Genomic DNA, 25,789 nt, shown 5'->3' on the forward strand with positions numbered 1-25,789 from the left:
GAGACCAAAAAAAAAACCACAGATCTGGGTTTAACTCCTGGCTCCACCATCTAGTAGCTATGTTAGCCAAGTTATCCAAAACATATCAAACTTTTCTAATATGACCTATCTCATACATATGCTTTTTAAATAAACAGTGATAATATTTACAGCATGTAGCAGAGTAGCTAAATGGGTACTCAATTCATCCCAGATTCCTTCCTAACTTCTTCCTTATATTCCCAGCAATGCCTATATTTCTATGTACATAGCTGAGATTTACCCCACTCCAGCATGCAACACTTTATTTAGTTCACTTTTTATTCTTAATTCATTTTCTTCTCCTTTCCCAGATGGAATAAGCCAACTTACTCAAAATCAATTTAATTATGTTCTCATGTACCTTTTACTTTAGATAAAGGAATGCTATAACTATTCCCTGGACATTTTATTATAAAAATTTCAAACATACCAAAAAATTGAAAGAATTTCACACAATGAATACCCATATATCTAATACCTAGATTCAACAGTTGAAAAGAGTTTACCAGTTTGCTTTATCTAGATATTTGAGGGTTTTTTCCTTTTTGCTGAACTTACTGAAAATTAACTGAAACATCATATTTACCCCTCAACTCTTCATTATGCATCTCCTAACAATGCCCTTCTTAGATTAATAATAATTAATAATTAGTGATAACTAGTAATCATTAAGAATAATTAGAAAATATTAATAATAATTACCAATGTCACCTAATGTCAGTCTACATTCAGATATCCCCAATTGTTCCAAACACATTTTTTATAATAGTGAACTTTTAAATAATAGTTTATATTTAAACAGATATGATGCTTACAATACTTTGAGGTAAATATTATTATTCCCATTTATAATTGAAAAAATTAAGTTAAGAATGCTAATTTGCCTTGTCAAAGATCACACAGGTAAGAAGTTATGGAAAAGTCATTATTTAAACTTACTGCGTGTTTAACTGTTTTCAACCAATCAGGTATGTAAACAAATGCATTTAAATTTTTTGAAATCATACACTGACATAATAAACCTTTTATAAGAAGCATAAAACAATCTTATGACATTGGGGCAAGCAAATATTTCTTAAACAGGACCCAAAAAATAGTAGCTATAAAGCAAAAATTAATAAAGTGTACTACATTAAAAATTTTCTGATCAAAAGACATCAAGAATAATATACAAGCCACATATAAGAGAAGATTTGTGCAATACATATATCCAAAGGATTCATATCCAGAATAAATAATTCAATAAGAAATCTTCAAATCAATAAGAAAAAGTCAGACAACCCAATAGAACATTTGGCAAAAGTCATAATCAGGTCTTTCACAAAAAAACACATATAAATGGCTAATAAACTTCTACACAGGTTTTAATCTCAGATTCATCATGGAAATTTGAATTAAAACTACAATGCTATACTACTACACACCAACCAGAATGGCTAATATTTAAAAGACTGACAGCATCCAATGTTGATAAGGATTTGAAGCAACTAGACATCACATACAGTGCTGTTGGGAGTAAAACTTAGTACAATCTCTTTGTAAAACTGTTTTGGCAGTATCTACTAAAGTATAATGTATAGATATGCTATGACCTACTAGTTTCACTTAATATATAACCAACAGAAATATGTACAGATGTGCACCAAAAGACACAGAAGAGAATGTTCATAGCAGTATTTTTGTAATACACCAAAACTGGAAATTACACAAATGTCTGTCAAAATTAAAATTAAAATAGCAAAGTGGTCTATTCACTTGAAGAAATACCATACAACAATGAGAATGAATGAACTACAACTACCACAAAATACACACACACACACACACAAAGCAGCACTTGGCAAAAGAAGTATATTCTGAATGATTCCATTTACATAAAATTCAAAAACAAGCAAAACTATTTAGTGTTGGACCTGAGATTAGTAGTTACTCCTAGCAGTGTGGGAGGATGGGTAGTTAATAAATGAGGACTTCTGGGTTGCTAGTAATGTCCTGTTACTTGATTTGGAAACTCATTTCATAAGTTATTAACTTTATAAAAACTCATCAACCTGTACACTCAGAAGTTGTATGTATTTTTCAATGTATTTTATTTAAAAGATTGCTTAAAAATTCTATATTGTCAGGATATAATCATACAATTCAATAAGCAGAATTCTGAAGCCAAAATTTACTAGTTCATCTCCTGAGAAGACTATGGCTATTTGTGAAATGTCTTTATTAACTTTTATATATTGTCAGTTTGGCCTTTTCCTGGTGCTGTCATTAGTTATAAATTTCTCATGCTAGAGTTAAGCTTTTCAACCCTTTTTTATGAATTCAGAGGAGACTAGCAACAAATTTCAGAAGATTAAAAACAGAATCAAGGAAGCTAAAACCTGGCAAGCCAGCTTACAATATAGAATCCCCTAAGAACTCAAGATCTGACAGCATCCCACCTGTGAGTGATGTGGTGCGGGGTGGAGGCAGACTCCAAGTGCACCCCAACCCTCACTCATTCAGCTGGGCAGGTGCCGTTCCCCAACCCCAGCAGAAGGCCAGAGGCTTATTCTGTGGAAAGAGCATCAAGAGGCTCACTGGACAAGGGAACGCCAGGCATAGTTTAAGGCTAAGGAATTAAAGTGAATGTTGATATTCTGGATGCTAAGACCCTCAGCATTCATGGGGTGTGATGGCATCCTGTTAAAAGAAATTAAATGGCAGAACAAAAGGAAGCAGGCAAACAGGAAAGTACTTATTTTTCACTTAACCTATGAAGCTTAATAAAACAAGTCTGTTGCCAAAAGAGAAAAAAAGATAAAAGGAATAAAAGAAAATATATTGCAAGCAGAAATAAATAACCGTTACTGGACAGTGACTGAGGAAGGACCTTCATGTAAGGAGGTAAGGGACTGAGGCCAAAATAAACTATAGCAGTATCTTATTATCCCACTGATTCAAGAACTATAATATTAGTTTTGAAATATGTTACATATATGCTTATCATCTTTTCCATGTTTTTACATTGCACTCACTCATTTACCTGCAATGTTTAAATGGGCTTTTTATTTAAGATCATTTTCTAGCAAATCTACTATTATAAATATCTGATTTTAAGTGTCTGACATAGTAATACACTGTAATTTCGCTTTATCCCAACCTTTTGTCCACTCTTTTTTTCACTCAAACTTCACCCATTCACTCATTGGTTTATGTGTTTTTATATTAGACAGGGATAATTTAAAGATACTTTTCAAAAACAATTTTCGGATGGTCATTAACTCTCACAATGTGACAGTTTCTGCTTTTGTCAAAAGAGACAAAACAGCATTGAGAACCTAAGCTGTGGGTGAAAGAAACCTATGTTAGGATCCTGGATCCACCACCTACTAGCCGTCTGACTTGAAGTAGATTATTTCCTGATTCTGATCTTCAATGCCTTCATCAATAAAATGGGGATATTAATACCTATCTCAGAATTATTGCTAGTTTTAAGTTAGATAAAATATGCTAAGCATCAACTTGTTTCTCTCTCTTTTTAATTTAAATCATTTTTTATTTTTCAGTTACAGTTGACATACAATATTACATTAGTTTCAGGTGTACACCCCAGTGATTACACATTATATAACTTACTAAGTGATCATCCTGATAAATCTTGTACCCATCTGATACCATGCATAGTTATTAGATTATAGACTATATTCTCTATGCTGTACTTTACATACTCATGATTATTCAGTAACTACCAATTTGCATTTCGTAATCCCTTCACCTTTTTCACCCATCCCTTCAATTCCCCTCCCATCTGGCAACTGTCAAATGTTCTCTATATCTAAGAGTCTGTTTCTGCTCTGCTTGTTCATTAATTTGGTTTTTAGATTCTATTGTTGACAGATATGTATTTATTGCCACTTTATTGTTCATATTTTTTTGTCTGTTTTTCCTTATTTTTAAAGAAGACAAACATTTCATGTAACACTGGTTTGGTGGTGATTAACTCCTTTAGTTTTTTCTTGTCTAGGAAGCTGTATATATGTCCTTTGATTCTAAAGGCTAGCTTTGCTGGGTAAAGTAGTCTTGGTTGTAAGTCCTTGCTTTTCATCATTTGAATATTTCTTGCCAATTTCTTCTGGCCTGAAATGTTTCTGTTGAAAAATCATCTGACAGTCTTATGGGAGCTCCCCTGTAGGTAAACTAACTGCTTTTCTCTTGCTGCTTTTAAGATTCTCTCTTTGTCTTTAACCTTTTGCATTTTAATTATGATGTGTCTTGGTGTGGTCCTCTTTGGGTTCATCTTGTTTGGGACTCCATGTTTCCTGGATTTATATGTCTATTTCCTTCACCAGGTTAGGGAAGTTTTCTGTCATTATTTTTACAAATGGGTTTTCAATTTCTTGGTCTCTCTCTTCTCTTTTTGGCACCTGCATGACGTAAATGTTGGTATTCTTAAAGTTGTCTTAGAGACTCTTTATACTATCCTCATTTTTTTATTCTTTTTTCCTTTTGTTATTCTGATAGAGTATTTTTTGCTTCCTTATACTCCAAATTGCTAATTTGATTTCTGGCTTCATTTACTGTACTGTTGATTCCCTGTAAATTATTCTTCATTTCAGTTATTGTATCCTTTGTTTCTCACTGATTCTTTTTTATGGTTTCCATGTCTTTTTTTATACTGTTCAAGTTCTCACTAAGTTCTCATTGAGCATACTTATAACCAGTGTTTTGTTTAATTCCTTTTCTCGAGTTATGTTCTGTTGTTTCATTTGGACATGTTTCTTTGTCTCCTCATTTTGGGAGCCTCTCTTTGTTTGTTTCTATGTATTAGGTAGAACTGCTATGTCTCCCAGCCTTGGTAGAGTAGGTGTTCTGTAAGGTCCAGAGGCACAATCTCCCCAATTACCCAAGCTGGGCACTCCAAGTGAATCCCCCTGTGTGGTCTGTGTACACCCTCCTGTTGTAGTTGAGCCTCAACTGCTGTTGGTACATAAATAGGAGGGATTTATCCCCAAGCTAATTGGCTGTAATGACTAGCTGTGACCACTGACCACCATGGAGGATCAACTGTGCAGGGGCCCACCTCATGGAGCAGGACTTACTTCAGCAGGGCTCTAGTGCCCACTGGGTGTGCCCCTTGAGCGTGTTGCTTGCAGAGGTGATCAGTTGGTGCTTCAATGTGGTCTGGACTTGTCCACTATGTGCACTGGTTCTGGGGCCTGCCAGGAGGTGCAAGTCAAGGTCAGCTGCTGCCTGTGTTCTTCCCAGGGCCGCCTGGCATGAGCTACAAAGCAATCTGCAGATGCCCTGGCCGGTTTGGCTCAGTGGTTAGAGCGTCGGCCTGCGGTCCAGAGAGACCCGGGTTCGGTTCCCGCTAAGGGCGTGTACTTCGGTTGCAGTTTGTCCCCGGCCCTGGTTGGTCGTGCGGGTGGCAGCCACTCGATGTGTCCCTTCACGTCGATGTTTCTCTCTCTCTCTCCCTTCCTCTCTCTCCCTCCCACTCTATCTGTACAAAAAATGGAAAAATATCCTCGGGTGAGGATAAAAAAAAAAAAAAAAAAGCAATCTGCAGATAGCTGCTACTTGTGCTGGGCTTGAAGGTACCCAGGAGAGGTCAAGCTGCAAACCAAGGCTGGATGCTACCAGTGCCAGGCCTGGGGCCACTTATCATGAGGTCCGGGGCACACTGAGGCCAGGTGCTGCTTGCTTGAGAGCTTTTAGGAAAGTCTAAAGCATGAGCCAACACAGGCCATTTTTATGGAAAAGTCACTGAAAACAGCTTGGGTGGGCTACAGGTTAGGTGGGGTGGGGTCTCGAGAATCACCAGGATGGGGCAAACAATATGAGCCTGACTGATGAAGACTCAGATATGGTGCCCACCTGCTGGTTCTGTGGGGGTGAGGGATGGTCTCAGAAAAGGAACAAGGGCCTTTGCCAGCACTTTTGTCTGGGAGAAAGCTGCCCCCCAAACCCCAGCTCTCATTCTGATGCCAGACAATTCAGTTTCCCCTTCCCCCATATGTCCCTGGTGCCTTTGGAGCTGCTGCCCCAGTGCTGGAGCTCAGAGGGAGTGAGTCTGGTGAGTCCGTGCATAGGCCCTTTAAGAAGAACTGCCTAGGGCTCTAGAAGCCCTCAATCTCACTCAGCCACTATCCCCACTAGTTTTTACATCCAGAAATTATGGGGACCTCTCTTCCTGGCACTGGACCCCTGGGCTGAGGAGCCTGGTGTGGGGCTGGGACCCCTCACTTCTCAGGGAGGACCTCTGCAGCCAAGATATCCCTCCCAATTTTTATCTGCTACACGTGGGTATGGGACCAGCCCGTTCTGCATCAACACCCCTCCTACCAGTCTCAATGTAATTTCTTTAAATCCCTAGTTGTAGGACTTCCATTCAGCCAGATTTCAGATGGTTCTGAATGATGGTTGTTCTGTACTTTAGTTATAATTTTTATGTGGTTGTGGGAAGATGTGAGTACCACATTGACCTACACTGCCATCTTGACCGGAAGTCCCTGCAACTTGTTTCTTAAATGTATTAACCTACTTTCTGTATCTAAGATTTTAAATTTATATGCATCACCTCACTAGAGTTACACCAAGCCCAATACATTCCTCCCATCATTTCTGCTGTCGTTTTCCACGTTTATCAAACAAAATGAAAGAAATGGCCCACGGGCTTTTCAATCCTAAGAAGTGATCTATAGATCATCACAAAACGCAAACAAACAAAACCAGATGACCACTATTCTATCTAGCTTGGATTTTCACTATTTAAGTGACAAATGCAGAATATTAATTAACAAAATTAAATTAGGTTCTGGTTTTGTGAGAGAAGAATACACACACAATAAGTCAGTTTCATGTAGCACATGCTCACTGATCCCCCAAGTTGCTGGGGATGGGGATATAATAAACAATTCCAAAAATGTATCCTGGGCATTGACTTTGTGATAGGCACAGTGCAATGTGAAATGACTGACTCAAGGTGATTCAGTGACTGGACTGTAAGTAGGAAAATTTCAGATCTCTTAAGTTCTGGACAATAGATTTTTCATTCCACCTGCTGCATCATTTCTTTAAAAATCTGAAATAATTTTCCAATCCACTGAAATAAACAAGGAAGGTTATTTTTTAAAAAGAAAGAAAAGTTAATGTGTGCCCTATCCACTGTATCATTTATTTACTCTGGAACTTGAATTAGCCTCCTAAAAAAAAAAAAAAAAAACATATTTTCCAGTTATGAAGAGTTTGAATGGTTAAAAGTTCCAGTATTTAAATCTCCTTCCTCAAAAAATTAAAAATTGAACTGCCATTGAACCCAGTGATCCCACTTTTAGTAATTCATCCTAAGAAGCCCAAAACACCAATCAGAAAGAATATATGCACCCCTATGTTCATAGCAGCACTATTTACAATAGCTAAGATCTGGAAACTGCCCAAGTGTCCATCAGTAAATGAGTGGATAAAAAAGCTGTGGTACATTTACACAATGGAACACTATGCAGCTATAAGAAAGAAAGATCTCGCCCTGGCTGGTTTGGCTCAGCGGTTAGAGCATTGGCCTGCAGTCTAGAGAAAGAAAGATCTCTTATCCTTTGAGACAACATGGAGGGCCCTGGAGAGTATTATGCTAAGCAAAATAAACCAATCAGAGAAAGACAAATACCACATGATCTCACTTATTTGTGGAATATAATGAACAAAATAAGCTGATGAACAAAATAGACCCAGAGACATAGAAAGGAGTATGGTTCAGACTGACAAACCTTGAGGGTGGGAGGGGGATGAAATAAACTAAAGAACTTATATGCATGTATGCATAACCAATGGACATAGACAACAATGCTGGGTGGTGGGGGTTGGGAGGAGGGTGTCTGAGGGGGCAAAGGAGAAACATCTGTAACAAAAATAATTTTTTAAAAAAGCCACCCAGCCGGTGTGACTCAGTGGTTGAGTGTCCACCCATGTACCAAGAGGTCGCCAGTTCGATTCCCAGTCAGGGCACGTGCCCAGGTTGTGGGCCAGATCCCTGGCGGGGGGCATGAAGGAGGTGGCCAATCAATGTTCTCTCTCATTGATGTTTCTATGTCTCTCTCTCTCCCTCTCCCTTCCTCCCTCTCTACTTTAAAAAAGGCCAAATATAAATAACTGAAGGCCTAGTTATTGTTATAAAATATTATAAATGTTGTATTTTTCAGACACTAAAGATGTAGAAAGTTGGCAGTCACATGAAGTGAAAAAAAATAATTTCAACCAAGTAAAGCACATATATGGATATATAAAGATATCACAGAAAGGGGAGACACTCAAGCTTTAACAGCAATTACCTCTAAGGGACAGAATGCCAGATGGTTCTTACAGGTTTTCTCTGTACTTTTCTGAATTTTCATAATTTCCTTTTGGAAACATATATACTTTTAAATTACAATGTATTGAGTACCTATTATGTGTCAAGCACTATGCTAGATAGCTTTAATGTATTATTTCTAATCTCATAACTACCCTATGAGTTCTGTGTTACTACTTCACTTTTGCAAATGAGGCTCAGAGAAGTTAAGGAACTTGTCTACCTTGCTAAGTTTAAGAGGAGTCCAAACATGGCCCCTTCCCTTCCCTTTCCCTCTCTCCCACCCTCCTTTATTCTTTTTCTTTCCTCCCTCCATTTTATAATATGTACTGAAGACCTATCATGTGCCAGAATTTAATCTAGTAATTAAAAGTATGGAAAGTGCCCTGGCCGGTTTGGCTCAGAGGTTAGAGCGTCAGCCTGCGGTCCAGAGAGACCCGGGTTCGGTTCCCGCTAAGGACATGTACCTTGGCTGCAGTTTGTCCCCAGCCCTGGTTGGGTCGTGTGGGTGGCGGCCACTCGATGTGTCCCTTTCACATCGATGTTTCTCTCTCTTCCTCTCTCTCCTTCCCGCTCTATCTGAGTAAAAAATGGAAAAATGTCCTCGGGTGAGGATAAAAAAAAAAAAAAGTATGGAAAGTGACATGAAAGGGCAAACACAAGATGCTTAGGAGTGTTACAAAGCAGTACATGGTGGGGACCTGGAGTCAGAGAAAGCCTTCAAGAGGAAGCTACTATTCAAAAAAGAAGAACTGAGCAGACAAGAGGGGAAATATATTCCAGGTGAAAGGAACAGAATGTTGGAAACTCAAAATCTAGCCTTTGGGAAAGTGAAATAAATACAGGATGACAGTCCTGGTCGGTTTGGCTCAGCAGTTAGAGCGTCGGCCCACAAACCAGAGACTCCCGGGTCAGTTCCCACTAGGGGCACGTGCCTCAGATGCGGTTTGTCCCCGGCCCCGGATGGGGTCGTGTGGATGGCAATCACTCAATGTGTCACTCTCACATCAATGTTTCTCTCTCTTCCTCTCACTATCTAAAGATGAATGCAAAAATGTCCTCGGGAGAGAATAAAAAAAAAAAATCCAGGATGACATAATGACATACTACCAATTCCAAGCCAAGTTATGTGTGTGTGTCATTGTATGTGTGTGTACGCACACGCATGCCTGTATGTGTACGTGTGTGTGTGTGCAGATACCATCACCACATCCTCAGTAGGCCAAGTCCCATAGAAGCAGGAGGAAAAGAGATACTTCCTACTGATTCTTTCTCCTTATTGCCCTCCACCTCCCCAATTAAGGTAAGTCTGCTCTCCTGCATGCCCCCTCTGAGAGCCCTCTCCTTTAACACTGGTTTCCAGATTTTACCATTTAACTCACAGCAGCAGGAGTCACTGCTGGGTTCATTCTCTGCACCAACACCCCCCCCACACACACACACACCCGGTTTGGAAAAAGTATTCTAAATTTAAACCACACAGCATCAAACTAAAAATGGCTTAGAAAGGGAAACAAACTACCTTGTGCCTGGCTCTTGTTAGATTTCACAGGCATGAATTACCTTTTTTCCTAAGCATATGTAGTCAAATGATTCTTAGGTAATAAATAACCATCTCCAAGTTCACATAAGATTTTAAAAAAGTGTTTTTAAATGACCAGAGAAAATGTTGAAGAGGGCAAAAAAAGAGTAGAGAGTTAAGTGATGACTCATGCAAGATGCATTAGGGGTTCTGAAAATGTCATCCAGCTCCAATACTAGTATATGTTGGATTTTTCCTCATCCCCTTTCTGAAAAGTAAGAAAAATAAGACAGAACCAGAGTCAGAGGCCTGAGTGTCAGTCCCTATTATATGTGACACTCCCCAAACCCTCAAGTAATTTTCCCTTTCCAAGCTTCCGTGTCCTCATCCCTAATCAGTCTGGGGTTGGAAACTAAACTTGATCAGTGGTTCTCAAGCATTTTTGCCCTTGGCACTTTGAAAGTGACAGTTACATTATCAAAAAAAAAGTTACCAATAACAACATATTTTAGATGTATAACTCCAACATTCCAGCACTTCTGCACTTAAATAGGGCAGTTTACACCCAGCTCAATCTCATTGCTGTAGATAGTTCTAATTCTTTGAAAGTTTTGATGTTGGCTCCAATTTTTTTTTTTTAAATATCAAGGAGGCCAAAATAAAGTCATTTTATAAACTCTGAGTAACACAAACATATATAAAGTTTCCTGTTTAGTATCTCAAAATGAAATTCAAAGATAAAATGACCTACCTAATACAAAATTTTAAAAAAGATATATAACATACCAACTATAATATAAAATAGAACTGAAAGAAAAATTATTTATAATAAAACAATATGGACTTCAATATGTACACGATCAAGCAGGACTATATCAGGGGACATAATAAAGTAGTCAGATACATATGCCTGTACGTACATGGACTAAGACTGGTGTACTGTATTGTAGTGTCAAATCAAGCAGTGTCACTTTGGGTAAGTGAAGTTCTCAACAAAATAAACTACAATCTTTCATCAATTTAAACAGTATTTTTAATCCTGGAAATTTTAGTGTGTAAGTCAAACCAATTTGTGTTCTAGGCTCAGAAAAGTATAGAAGGTTTTTACTTGCCTCTTCAGCAAAACATTTGAAAGTTGCACAGAACATGAGATCATTTGTCATGCGATAGAACAGACTAGAACATTCCGGTACGTCGAGCATTTCTGGTTTCTTCCCAGTGAATGCTTCGAGAGCCCCTTGCATAGATCCAGTTTCCCACAGGCAGTACCATGCCCATTCGAAAACTGTAGACATGCCAGGTGGTAAAACCAGCTTTATCACATGTTAGCCCTGAAACCCGAAAGCCACGCAGCTATTTTACATATCACCCCAGCTAAAATACTGTATCCTCAACCCACAGAGTCACAAGAAGCAATAACAAAAATCCTGGAGAGAATCTGAGTTCTCCAAAAGTATCAAAGTAAGCGTGATGGTTAAGAAAAAATACAATACTTTTGCATTTCCTTATACTTCTTTAATTTGAATCACAGACTGGGGGGGGGGGGTAGATACCAGAGTCTTTTTAATATTCAGGGCCTAAAAGTCTGGATCTAACCATATTCAAACTCTCAAACAGATTCTATAATAAATTTCAATAAAAAATCAAATTCTTTCAGGAACTACTAGCATAGACCAATGTTCCAATCCTAGTTTAACGACATTAAAATATGCTATACAGCCCTGGCCGGTTTGGCTCAGCGGTTAGAGAGTCGGCCTGCGGTCCAGAGAGACCCGGGTTCGGTTCCCGCTAAGGGCATGTACCTCGGTTGCAGTTTGTCCCCGGCCCTGGTTGGTCGTGCGGGTGGCGGCCACTCGATGTGTCCCTTTCACATTGATGTTTCTCTCTCTCTCTTCCTCTCTCTCCCTATCACTCTATCTGAACAAAAAAATGGAAAAATGTCCTCGGGTGAGGATAAAAAAATACATATATATATGCTATACATATCTCACTTGCTCATAAAATATCATGTTTGTTATTTTGAAATAATATACAGAAAAATAACAGAAAAAAATGTCCTGAATTCTTGTAGAAAAAAAAATATTCCACCCAACGTTTCAAATTCTCCACTGCTGTCCTTTCAAGGTTTCTAAAACCTTGTTGCATAAAATACTCAGAGAACTTACTAAATAAAAGAAAAATTTGGAGCTGAACTTAAGATGTCTTTTTCAAATAAACACAATCTAGAAAATTAGTCAAAGGCCATTATTTCCTATGGCTCACATTTCCCTTTTACAGTAAGTAAATTAATTCTAATAATAAATGATGTTGAAAATTTTAGTAAAAACTGCAAATTTGCCATGCTACTTATTCTCAAGCCCTTGTCTACCATGTGAATGAATGGTTTGGGAGATAAAATGACCTGGGTTTGAATCCTGCCTCTGCCACTTACTAGCTGTGTCTCTGTACATAAGCCTTTTTTAAAAATATTTTTTATTGATTCTGAGAGAGAGGCAGTGAGGGAGAGAGAGAAACAGTGATCTGAGAATAGCCACCTCCTGCACACACCCCCCTTGGGAGATTGAGCCCAAAATCTGGGCATGTGCCCTGATAAGGAATCAAAACAGCAACCTTTTGGTGCACAGGACAATGCCCAACCAACTGAGCCACACCGGCCAGGGCCCTGCACAAAATTCTTAATCCATTTCCTTACATATAAAATACCCCCTACCCATCAATGTTGTGACAATATGTAAAGCTCCTTGCAAACAACCTTTTCACATACTAGTTGTTCATTAAATAGGAGCTATGATTATTATTATAATTAGCTGTCATGTTTGCCAATACCTACTTATTAACTCATTCAACTATTTTCTCCTGAGTTGCCTCATACATATGTGTTTTTTTTCCTGGCTTGCAAAGCATTTTGAGATATGCTGTGTAAATGTTACACAATGTCTCTTGTATAAGACAGTGGCGCCAGACTGTCTTCAGACAACATATACCAAAAATAGGAAAAAGAAAGGCATTTATTAAACCACAATTTAACATTTACTAAACACTAGCCATGTGATGATAGCTTATAAAAATTCAGTTTCTCCTACCAATATCCTGAGTGTTTATTTGCACCTGTCAACCTCTTTAAATTTTATCTGACTCTCTCTTTTTGTCTTTGTAAGGAGAGTTGACTTCCGAACAATTCACAACATTTTAATAGTTTTTCTGTAGTAGTTTTTAGCACAAAGACTCTAATTTTTAGTATATTTATATTTCATATTCAGGTCACCAACTGATCCTTTGGAACCTACAAAGAGCTCTCAGGGTGTGGTTACCATGGTCACACCCCCTCTTCAACATGCACACACACGCACACACACGCACATCCCACATCACATCACAATCTCATCTGGTCTTTGCCAACACTGAACCACCTCCCAGCCCTGAAAGGATTCTTTGATCTCTAAGAAATTATCTAGGAAGAGGTTTGGAAGAAATATAATAATTTATAACCAGTTTGGGGGCTTATACCCCCTTTGAAAATCTGAGGAAAACTACAGATATTCTCATATATAAGCAAAAAAGGACATGTATATAAAATTGCAAACCAAATTAAAGAAGCTCTTCTTTATTTCAGTGTTTCTCAAACTCTTCTGACTGGGAGTCACAGTGAGGAACAGAACATGACATCATATAGCCCATACCTACATACCAAAACAAACATAAATACCGAAAACAGAAGTCTCAGGCAACAATACTTACCCTTACTATGTATAATGGTGTCTACCATTTTCTATCAAATTTCATCTTTCTAAATGTTGCTTGAGACTAACTAAATAGCTTTCTTACCACCCACAATCTGAAGAGCAGTGATCTAGTCTAACATTTCTCCATTTCTGAGATTAGGAAACTGAGATCCAAAAAAATAAAGTCCTAGGTCACTAATGAGTTTGTGGCAGAAAAAGCCAGAACCTACACTAACTATTCTGATTCCTGACCAAAGGCCCTTTCCAAAACTAAGTGAAACAAAAATTCTAAATACCAACTCACTTCAAAAAAGCAGCTGGAATTTTAAATCGAAAACATGCTGATACACCGAGACACTGGGAGTGATTCAATTCCAAACCACGGTGAATATTAACCACAGCCTAAGCCTCCAATTCAGGCAGCCTTAATGTTTTTCAAAATCATGCCACTGGCCTAGCATGACATGGCATATAAACAATTTTTTTCTTTCCAGTAACCCTTTCTCCAGAAAAAGCCAACATTCTCCTTGAATTCATTTAAAATACTTCAATGACACACACAGGTTTTATTTGTCCATGAGAGGCTGGCTTCGAAACAGGAGTGGATAGATCCTCTCTCCACTCACCAGGCCCACGCATAGCTGTTTTCTTCCCTGCTAAGGCTGCTTAATTAAAATTTAAACATCTAAACCACAAAGATCAATACGTGGATATGAATGATCCAGAGCTTATTAGATGTTACTAGTACCAAGAGCAGCTACCCCACCCCCTTTTTAAGCCTCAGTGACAGACAGTGGGGCGGCTAAGGGCCGTCATTACAAACAGCTTGGCAGCTTGAAATGCCCGTCTCCCCACCGACCTCGGGCTGTGTGTGTTTTTTTAGTTTTGTTTTGTTTTCTTAGTTTTAATTTGGAATATTATAACAAGTCAGAAAAAGTGGCTGGGGACTGGTCGGGAGAAGGCCAAGAAGGCGGCCCTGCTCACAGGAAGGAGGGGGTTGGGGGCCGTGTGGCTGCACGGATCACCCAAACTTCACTGGCGCGGGAGTCACCTGCCTGGTTGCTGCGTTCCAGCCTCCACCTGCGCACCCAAGCCCGGGTACCCAAGGGCAAGGTGCCCGGGCCTCCTCAACGCAGAGAGCACGGGGGGAGGGCTGGGTGCAAATTGATGCGCAGTGGCTCGGGGGAGAGACCCGCGAAAGCGCGCGGGGAAAGGGGGAGGGGAGCAGGCAAACCCTAAAATTAGCGCCCAGGAAGCAGCGGCAGGCCACCGGCGCGCGGAGATGGCGTCCTCTGCCCGGGTGGCCACCCGGGAGCTTCCCCGAGAGCCTGCCGTCCCTGCACCCCTTCCGGCACCCAGACCAGGGGCTGGACCAACGCAGCAGAAAGGAAGGGCCCCGTCCTGGAAACAGGATCGGGGGACACGTGTAGCCTCCTGAGACCTTGGGGTCTGTCGCTCCTCCCCCAACTGCGGCAGAAATTTCAAAGAGCCTCAGAATTTAAAACCGTTTCTCTCCTCCACCATACCTCCAACGGAAATAGAGTGATGGGGGTTGGGGGATGTTAATGTACCAAGGATCTAGGGGGTGAAGGCTGGAGGAATGGGGGAAGTTTGCATGCGACTATCTCTGCAAGGTAAACAGTTCTGAAGGTCAGTGAAAGCTCCCCACTGAGTCATCCTAAAAAGATTAATGGTCATTAAGGGATTCTCAGGCATCGTTTTTTCCTTGAGAACCCAAACTGTGTAAGTCCAAAGTATTTCAGATATTCCAATTCCAATAATACATTGAAAACCTACACATTAATTAACTATTGTGAACTCTCCCAATATAAAATTACCAAAACCCTGGTAGCTGTCATAAAGAAATCTGTGAAATGGAAATATGTTACTTAGCTAAGATTACATGAAGAATGCAAAAAATATGGCTATATTTAGTAGCACAAAAATGCAAAATTGAATGACACAATATTTGGAAACCAGAAGCCAGTCATTTTCATTTGTGTATACTTTTTTAGAAGCCAGTCTTTTAAAAAAGTCATGTTTATTATGTAACTAGTATGTTAAAACGATACATGCACAGGAATGCTAAATTAGTCATTCATACAAACTAAACATGTCCATGGAGTGCCATCTCATCTCTAGCATCTTTTTGCCTCCCCTCTGCAGTTGGGCCCTTACCTTTATTTTCAGAATCTTTCATTCTCTCCTTCCTCCCTCTGCTGCAAATGGGCAGGAAAGTCCAGATGATTCTGCAACCCTGACTTTTGATTTGTCATTCACAGACAGTCGGCGGTCTCAGGGGCGAAGTCCCTCAACAGAGGAGCACCGGGGCTCTGATAATTGCAAGCAAGTCAGTGTGCAGGGTTATAATTTTGCTTATGCTGGAGCCGAAAGGATAGGGATGAAGGCAGACGTAAACACAACTTCCAAAACATGGCATGGAATTGGATCTGGAGCCTAGGCATGCCTTCCTTCCCTTAGGTTAGGGAACCAACTGTTTAGCACCTCCTTGTCTCTGGAGAGATGTGGTTCAAGTTGAAAGGGAGTGTCTGTGCCATGTACCAGGCTTGTTTTCAAATGGAGACCTTAACTTTGGAGGGGGATTAAGACTCCTGTGCTGGGTTTCCTCTTACATATTCATTCATTCATTCATTCATTCATTCATTCAACAAACACTTATTTTACCTCTCTGTGGACCAGGCTCTCTGCTTAGTACTGGGGATACGGCAGTGAAGGGGCTTTGCCTCAGTCCTCACAGACTCTTACAATACAGAGGCATACAGTACAATACAATGACCTACGAATGCTGCATGGCCACCAGTTACTGAACCCATTTCACCCAGATATAAGTTATTCAAGGAGGCCTCAATGATTGATTATAAGTCACTGTGTGGCTGAGCCAGAAATGGGTATGAGGAAACCAAACCATGAGACCCCTCTGTTGGAGGGCAAGGAATATTCGAGTAAATCTTCCAATCATCCAGTTCAAGCTTACTTTCAATCATTACACAACTCAAATTCATTCCTTCCTTCCTTCCTTTCTTACTTTTCCTTTCTCCCTTCCACATGGTATTTGTTCCAGGCACTATTCTACTTGTTAGGGATCTAGGAATACAAAAAAACAGACCAGCCCTGGCCGGTTTGGCTCAGCAGTTGGAGTGTCAACCTGCGGTCCAGAAAGACCTGGGTTCGGTTCCCGCTAATGGCACGTATCTCAGTTGCAATTTGTCCCCGGCTCTGGATGGGTCATGCGGGTGGCAGCCACTTGATGTGTACCTTTCACATCAATGTTTCTCTCTCTCTCTCTCTCTCTCTCTCTCTCTCTCTTTTCCTCTCTCTCCCTCCCACTCTATCTGAACAAAAAAAAAAGGAAAAATGTCCTCGGGTGAGGATATAAAAAAAAAAAAAAACAGACCAAGTCCCTGCTATCATGGCTATTACACTCTGGTGGGAGGATTCAGACAGACAATAAACAAATCAATATAAACAGATAATAAATGCCAATGAATAATGTGAAGAAAAATGAAGCATGGTTATGAAGGAGCAGGGGTGCCATTTTTGGTAAAGTGAAGTGATATTTGGTAAAGGGAGGTGATATTTAACTTATTTTATGAAAAATTGGTCAGGATCATTATGGTCCCTTCCAAATATCTTCACTATGAAGTTGTTTTTTAAGTTTGGAATCCTCACAAACTCCTCTGCTCCAAGTGTACTCACTAATGGGTGGTGTTTATTCCCCCATTATACAGATTGGTAAACTGATATCCAAAAAGATTAACTGATCCAGTCAAAGACCTCACTAAATTGGCCGAAGAGCAACAAAAAGAAATACATCTACCTATTGCTCTCATCCCCAGAAACTATTGGGTTCAATACAATGTTGACATGGAAAATGTGCTGGAGTAGGAGTTGAGGCAAGAGGGTTGAAGACCTATCTCTATCACTATCAACTGAGTGGTGTAGGCAGGTGACTTAGCCTCTCGGGCACTAGTTCCCTCGTCTGTAATGTGGGGCTAATCATACCAGCCTGTGTGTGTACCAGGCTGTTCAGAAGATCAAAAGGGAGACCAGATATGATACTTTGTAACTAAGCATGATATAAATATAAGATAGTTATCAACATGCTTGGTCACACTTAAGAGAACTAATTACTAGTGTTTACCAGTTCATTACTATAGCCCAAGAGTCAAATACAGCTGTAGAATGAAAGCTATCATGACCACTAGAGGTTCTGGGGTTAATTTCTGGCTACCACAATTTAAAGACTCCTGACATTTGGGGGAAATTTTGAGTATTTCACTTTTGGTCCCATTTTTCATTGATAGTGAATAACACCTTTCTGCACATCTTTGACAATATAAGATTAATGAAGAAAGTCTGCCTTCATTAGAACTCCTTGCTACTACCAAATTAGCCACAATGGCCCATAAATCACATCAAAGGAACAGGCATCTCTATCTCTAAGTACCAAGTCCAGGACACACTAAATGTGCCTAGTAAGAGCACCTTTAGAGGCTGGGAGGGTGAAAGAAGAAGTAGGTGGTGAAAAACCACCATTCTTTCACTCAATAAATATTCATTGTGCCAGGCACTGCTCTGAACACTGGGAATAACACAGTGCTGAACAAAACATTCTCTGTCCTCAAAGAGCTGTGGTCTCAGGGCAAGAGGGTTCCACAAGGTACGCCACTTTACTTAACTAGGAAGAGGAATGCCAGGGCCTGGGCCTGCCGAGGGAGGCAGGGGCTCTAAGCGGGAGAGACTGGGTTCCCACATGGGTTCTGCCATTTCTGACCCCTAGAGTAAGCTGAGACGTGTTCTTGCACCTAAGTCTCTATTCGCTGATGAAGATAATAATGGTACCTACCTCCTAGGCTTGGGTGAGGCTGAAACAAGTTGTTGCATGTAAAGGACAAAACACACAGCCTGACAAACATAAAGTAAGGGCTCCATAAATGCTACAAGGCTAGTATTAGCACCTTGTGACCTGGGTCAGGTTTACCCCGCTGCACCTCAGTTTCCTCATAAAATGCAGACAATAATAACTAGCTGGTGCTATTGTGAGAGTTACACATCGGGAATAATACAAAGCTCTTGGCATAAAGGAGTGGCTCACCCCCTGCCAGCCACCCTCTAGGCCCTTTTTAATTAAGCAGGTTTCCCAGGGGAAAAAGACTAAGGCTGGGAGGAGTGAGGAAGTGTGGCTATTTATATTGAAGAAGAAGTAATTTTTTGAGAATGTGGTCATGTTTAGGGGTACCTGCATTTTACCCAACATTGCATTCTGAAAAGTTTCAAACATAAAAAAAAGGGCAGAAGAGCCTGGCTGGTGTGGCTTGGTTGGTTGAGTGTCATCCTGTGCACCAAAGAGGTTGCCAGTTCGATTCCCAGGCAGAGCACACAACCAGGTTTGAGGCTGGATCCCCAGTAAGGGGGCGTGCAGGAGGCAGCCAATGGACGTTTCTTCTCTCTCTCCCTCTCCTTTCTTCTCTCTCTCTCTCTAAAATCAATAAAAACATTTTATTTTTTTTTTGGTACTTGCTCCTAGTAGGAACCGAACCCGGGACTCTCTGGTCCGCAGGCCGATGCTCCAGCCACTGAGCCAAACCGGCCAAGGCAATAAAAACATATTTTAAAAATTAAGTTGAAACAGGTTTGAAGACCTCTTCAAATAAAAAGAGGCTTTACTTTTCCTCCTGACACAGCATTTACAGAAGCCTCAGACCTCCTGAGTCTATGGCCATTCCAAGCGGGGTCCGGTAAATTCTCACAAGCTCTGTCTTGCCCCATAGTAAACCTGAAGCCACACCCAGATGAGGGGCAAGGATGGACTCAAGCGCTGGAGCTTTCTAGAACAAGGCAACGTCTCTGGCAGACCCCATACTTCAAATACACTGGTACCAAGAACCACTGTAAACATGCATTCACGAAAACGATGCTCCAGCTCATTAACTGGGTTTAGGGAAAGTTTCCGGTGAGCTCCACTAGCCACCAACTCCCTTCACAGCTCTGCACAGTCCTTGTCTTGTTAGAGGCCACTTCTGAGTCACTAGTCTGGTGAGTCATGCCCAGCTAGGGAGACCATCTTGAAAGCAAAATCAAAGAGAACTTCCAAGAACAATCGGTGGGACTCTGCACTGGAAGAGAACAGGCTTTATATTGTCCCAACAAAACAAAAACGAAAGAAGAAACGCTGCTGTAATATTGTGAGTTAAATTTCCCAGCTGTACGTTTTAATTTGAAGGAAAAAACTGAGCAAAAAAAAAAAAGAAGAAGAAGAAGCTGCTTTTATATTCCCTTAGAAATCTGAGAGCAGAAGAAACTTGGAGACTATGTCCAAAATTAGGCAAACTTAATGATCTTTCAACCACTTGCCTGGAACCTCTTCTAGCTTGGTCATTCATTCCCAAAACATGTCAGGTGGGGTGACAGGAGGGTAGCTAGCTTCACCTGAACCACCACGTTTGGTCTTCTTCCAGCAGGCCAAGCCTCTGTTTGGTTTGCTCAGAGCATCCAAGTGACCATAAAAGAGGTGAGGGGTACAAACTGCCTACGGGTGGGTGGTGGTTTAAAATCAGTCAGAGCAGAAGACGGCAGCACGACTATAAAGAAAGCTAGGTGAGCTCTCAGGAAGCCAGGCCACAAGGCAAGGGAAGGGAATTAATATATGAAGCATATCTACTGTGTTCCAGGCAATCTTCTTCTTATCATCGTCATACCGTAACTGAGAACTTATTATGTCCAAGCATTGTGAGAGGCAAGAATTTTCACAGCACACGCCTGGGCTCGAATTCCAGCTCACTCATTATGTAACTTTGGAAACTTCAGCTCTCTGTGCTTCGGTTTTCTCATGTGTAAAACAACAGGGTTATTATAAGAATTGAATAAAATAAAAATATGCACAGGTTTAGGACAGTGGCTGTTACATAGTAAGCAGTGTGTACGTGTTAACTCTTGCATCTCATCTTTTTAGATGAGAAAAAAAGAGGCAGAAAGAAGCAAGGTAACTTGCCAAAGGAGACACAGCTAAAAAGTAGCAGAGCTAGGGTTCTTCCTGTCGCTTCCTTCTCACAGCAACAGATGATGAGGGCAATATCATCTTCTTTTTATTGAATGAGAGCTTGGAAGCCCAGCAGGGGTCTAGTAACTTGCTCATGTCACAAGTGGCAAGTGGGAGAGTTAAGATTTAAAATCCACATCTGCTGACTACAAAGCTTTGGCACATCCCGCTAGGTCAGTGGTTCTCAAACTTTAGCACATGTCACAGTGACTGCGGGGCTGGTTATGACAAATGGCTGGGCCCCACCTCCAACGTTGCTGATTCAGTAGCTCTTAGGGTCCGGCCAATAATTTGCATTTCTAGCAAATTCCTGGTGGTGTAGATGTTGCTGGCCCAGAGACAACGCTGGGAAAACAACTGCACTACAATCATGCACCTGTATGCAGAACAGGTGGTAGAAGGGACAGGGCCTAAAGACTGTAGTTCAACAAGGTTTCCCCACTCTAGCAGTGCCAGTTACTTCAAGAGCCTCGAAAATATATCTTGTATTTACATCGTCTTTCATATTTGTGATCTCATTTGATCTTTCCAATATTCCTAGGTAGTGATTATTATTTCCATTCAATGTGATTTGTTTTGGGGACTTATGGCCAGAAAATGGCAGTGACGCATGAAACCACAGATCACCTCGCAAGTAGTCTGTCCTCTTCGCCACCTAACTCATCCTGGAAAGCATTATCTGCTGATGGAGACTGACTCTAGCTCCAATTGTGTTTCCCCAGGAAATATTGCAGGAAAGGGTTCTTCACCCCAGCAGGGTTTGGAGGAGGTAATTTCTAATGGGAGGATCTGAGGATCCATTTTCTACCATCACTTCCAGGGTTAAGCAAGACTACTACTCACAAAATTCTTCCACCAGCTGTTTGCTCCTTTTTCTAGAACCTAAAAGCTTCCATATTTGACTAAAATATGGTTTTCTGGAAAGGATGGAAGCATATGGGGGGTTAATTTCCACCAGGCACGGCTTGCTCACATTCCCATTTAGAACCATTTGCCCGGTTAGGTATAGTCTTTCAATTGTTTGAACATATAAGCCAACAACTGATTAGTGTCTGGAATATTCAAAAACCCTTATAAGTGGACAAGAACAAGATAAACTACCCAGGAAGAAAAAAAATGGGGAAAGACATAAACAGGCATTTCAGAGAGGATCACGCATGACCGATATTCGTGTGAAAAATCTTCAGCTTCATTATTAGTCAAAGAAATTCCATATAAAGCCATACAGTACCATTTCACACCCATCAAATTGCCAAGCATTAAAAAGTCTAACAGTATTCAGTATCAGCAAGGAGATAAGGAATCGGGAATTTCATACCCTATGGGAGGGAACCAAATTAGCTCAAATATAGTGAGGTCAACTTAGCAACATCTTTCAAAAAGAAAGAAGCATACACCCTTTAACTGAGTAACTGTCCTTTTAGGTATTTATCGTAGACTTTTAGTCACAGGTGTTCAGACCTCAATTTCAAACTCCTTTTCTTTGGAGATATATGTATCCCCTAGAGGATTCACTCATTACAAACGTGTGAATTGAGTGTCTGCTTCGGTTCAGGACAGTGTGAGGCTGAAAAGATGTAGGAGTCCCCAGAAGGCATGTTGCTTCTCACAGAACTGCAGCCTTCTGTGGGAAATGGTGATGTGGAAGACCTTCTGGTTGGTCCAGAAGGGACTGCTGTCCCAAAGCACTTCCAGCCATGGTTTTTTCCATGGCTCATTGAACTTTCCAGCCCCGCGACTGAACATATGTGGGGTATGATCATATGGTAGAAGATCTGAACTAATATTAATAAAAACAACCACCACCTTGTGAGCCACTATGAACAAGGCATTTTATATACATTAACTCATTTAATCATCGCAGTAACATTATGACATAGGCATTATCATCCTTAGTTTATATATGATTTATAAAGGAGTTTTAGACTTAGAAAGATTTAGGACCTTGCCCAAGATCACACACTTTCTTAGTATGTCACTTATTAGTGGCAGATTCAAACCATAGTCTGTCTGACGCCAAAGCATATGATTCTAGGTGCCCAAAGTGATGGGGACATCCTCATGAGATATTCAGGCTAACCTTTAAAATAAAATAAAATTGGAATGTACATTTCTTTCATTGCAAGATATTTTACGTCTCCCTTCCATGAGTATAGATATTGGAGATGTGGCAGAAAAGGTGCTGTGTGGGTCTGCCACTCACCCGTCACATAAGCTCCTGCACGTCACTCTATCTTTTGTTTCACCTTCCTCATCTATAAATGGGAAAACAAATCATCTTCCCTCCCTCCTTCCAGGGGCGTTGTCAGACCTAACCAAGATTCTGTAGTTGACCTATTCCGTAAACTGTAAAGGATCTCATAACACAAGACATTGTAATGACCTCATCCCCAGGTTGTACAGGAGATGGGGATGTAGAGAAATGTAGGGAGCCGCCGAGATGCTAATGAAGGAAAGAGAGGTATAGCATGGCAACGGGTGAACTCTAGGAGGGGCAGGGAGGAGAGGACGGCTGCATACACCGTATGGAACTGGTTCTAAAAATTATAAAACTGGGAAACTTATTCTAAGTTAATTCAATACAGTGGCAATATCCATTTACTCCTCTTTTGTAAACATTCACACAGCACCTGGAATGACACTAGGCATGTGATTATCACTCAAGGAATACTTGTTGTCATTCCCAATGTATTCAACTACTCAGGCAAGATCAAGAAACGGGGTGGTCAGCCTTCAGCCCTACTAAGTTTCAGCAACAGTTCTGGATGTCAGCGGGGAAGGGATTTAATTGGTGCATTGATGTAAGTAATCACACATCCTTTGAAAGCCACAAGAGGACAATGCCAAGCTACAGAGTCTCCCTAACTACCAACAATAGAAAAGCCTGTTTCTAATGCAATAAAAGTTTGAAAGATAATTATTGGTGCTCCTTGTCAAATTTATTTTTAGTATGCTTACTAGGCATCAGCACTTTATATTTATTAACTCACTAATTCATTTAATGCTCAAACAACCCTGGGGTGAGAGGGTGAGGACCACATGAATGACAGGGCTCCAGTGCAATCCAGCCTCTGCCCTGGTTCAGATCGGCCATTTTAGAAATCAAGGCATGTCAGTGTCTCACAAGAAGAATCTTCAGATGATGGAAACAGATGAAAAGGACAAGATAGGACAAACACATGCACGCAAACAGGTATCTACAAAATGCCAAACCCTGACTGAGCCTAGAGCAGAATGCCAAGATGAGACCGATGAGAACCTGTGGCATGGAATCTATAATAAGCAGCAACAAATGCCCAACGGGTGATGAAATACTAAAAGAGAGGTTCCGGGTGGCAGGAAAGGCTTCACGGAGGAGATGGCATCTATGCTAGTCTTGACGGATGGGTAGGATAGGCCGGGCTGAAAGATGAAGGCATGACCATTGCAGACAGAAAGAAGGCAGTGAGCCAGCAGATCATGTCATGTCCCTGAGAGAATACTTTAATGGTTCCCCAATCCACTAAGAATAAAATCCAAACTCCTCGTCATGGCCTACCCAGACCCCGATCCAGGCCCCACTTCCCCCACTTTCCCTGGGCACATTGGGAACCTTTCCACCTGTTATTCCCTCTGGCAGGAATGCTCTCCTGGGCTCCATGCTGGAATAACTCCTAATCAGAGTTCAGGTCCGAATTTATATTGCCTTGCCTCGGAGAGCCCTCCCCTGTCCACCTGCCAGGTAAACGGGACCCCTCCCCCCCTTTTCTCTTCTCCCAGCTGACTGATTCCTTCTCAGGACACATAGCAATTTCTAAAGGGGATTTTTACCTGTTTTATATGTGTAATGTCTCTTTCCCTGTCTAAAAGTTGGTCCATGAGCTGGAGTCTTGCCTCTCTTGTTCACTCCAGGCCCTGGCACACAGTAGGGACTGGATAAAAATTGTGGGATGAATGAATGGTGTGAGTCAGTGACTGAATAAATGAGTTAAGGCCCTGATGAGGACAGGGTGGAATATGTTTGGGAAATAGTTTATTGTGACTAGAGCTTAGGAGATAACAGGGAGTCACCCCAAACAGGTTGGAAAGGGGGTGGGTCCAATGGTGGAGGACCTTGAAGATATCATTGGGTCCAGATTCATTCCCCCAAAGTACTGCATTGCAGCTGCCGACCAGGTGTTGGGTGGTGGGGGACGGATGCAAACCTGAGTAAAGCTGTGTCCCCGAGGCAACTGGATTCCTTCCGTCCAGAGCCAAACGGGCAGAAAAGGACTTTTGCGGGAAATAAGCTGCAACCACCTCGGCCAACGGGAGACGCAGGAGGGGGAGAGGGGACAGTGACAAGACTGGCCCCTGCGCTTGGTCGATGGGCCCCAGGGGAGCTCGGGGGGTGGTCTCGTTCCCACGGCCGAGGGTCGGGGTGCAGGGGCGCCAGGCTGGACCTCCAGGCCGTGCCGCCCCGGCCCGCAGGTCCCGGGGGCCGAGAACTCGGCCTGAGTCGCAGCACTGGGTGGCCAACGCCGGCCGCGCGTGGTAACAGGTCCCCGGCCGCGCCCACACTCACCCTGCGCCGTCGTGGGAGCTGAGCGCGTCCTCCACAGCCGCCGGGTGGCCTTCCACGGCCGCAGAGAAGAAAACAGCCTCCGGCTCTTCTTGCCGCCCTTCTCAGTTGCTCCCATCTGTGCGCCCGCGCCCCTCCCCCGCCACCGCCCGAGGGTCGCCTCTGCCTCCCCCGCCGCCGCGCGTCTGCCCGGTGCCAGGCAGTCGCCTGGGTAGACGCGGCCGCGGGGGGAGGAGCTTGAGGCCGGGGGAGTGGGGGTGGAGGGGTGGAGGGGCGGAGGCGGGGGAGGGGGCAGCTGCCGGGGCGGCGCCTGCGGGGCGCGGTCCGGCCCGGGCGTGGGCGCTACTGTGATGCGCTGGGCCGGGAGCGCTTGGTGCCGCGCCGCCCTCCCGGCGAGGGCTCAGCGCGCGTCCTCCGCTCAGGGGGTGTCGCTGGAGGGCCCAAGTGCTGCTACGCGACATTAGTTAACAGGACAATCTCAAGGGGTGTGATTTTGTCCCCAAATTACAGAGGTAAAATGGAAGCTCCGAGTGGTTCGAGTCTGCCCAGAGATCACCCAACTGCTACATGGTGACGTCTCTCAAGCCCTGAGCTCTCT

General features: G+C 42.0%; 1 protein-coding gene across 2 annotated transcripts in view; it reads right to left on the reverse strand.

Annotated features, from left to right (window-relative positions):
- Positions 1-25,307, reverse strand: part of DNAJC6 (DnaJ heat shock protein family (Hsp40) member C6) — a 128,994-nt gene extending 103,687 nt beyond the window's left edge. The window contains exon 1 of one of the 2 annotated variants that reach the window (XM_036257429.1): positions 25,195-25,307. Coding sequence is in view for 1 of the 2 variants with exons in the window: in XM_036257431.1 (XP_036113324.1) it covers positions 15,770-15,791 (22 nt within the window). In the remaining variant the exon portion in view is untranslated. Of the gene's footprint in view, positions 1-15,769; positions 15,943-25,194 lie in introns of those variants that run through there. The other variant, XM_036257431.1, reaches the window with a different exon arrangement.
- Between the last annotated feature and the right edge of the window lie 482 nt (positions 25,308-25,789).

This window comes from Molossus molossus, unplaced genomic scaffold, assembly GCF_014108415.1.
Source record: "Molossus molossus isolate mMolMol1 unplaced genomic scaffold, mMolMol1.p scaffold_m16_p_12, whole genome shotgun sequence".
NCBI classification, from domain to species: Eukaryota; Metazoa; Chordata; class Mammalia; order Chiroptera; family Molossidae; genus Molossus; species Molossus molossus.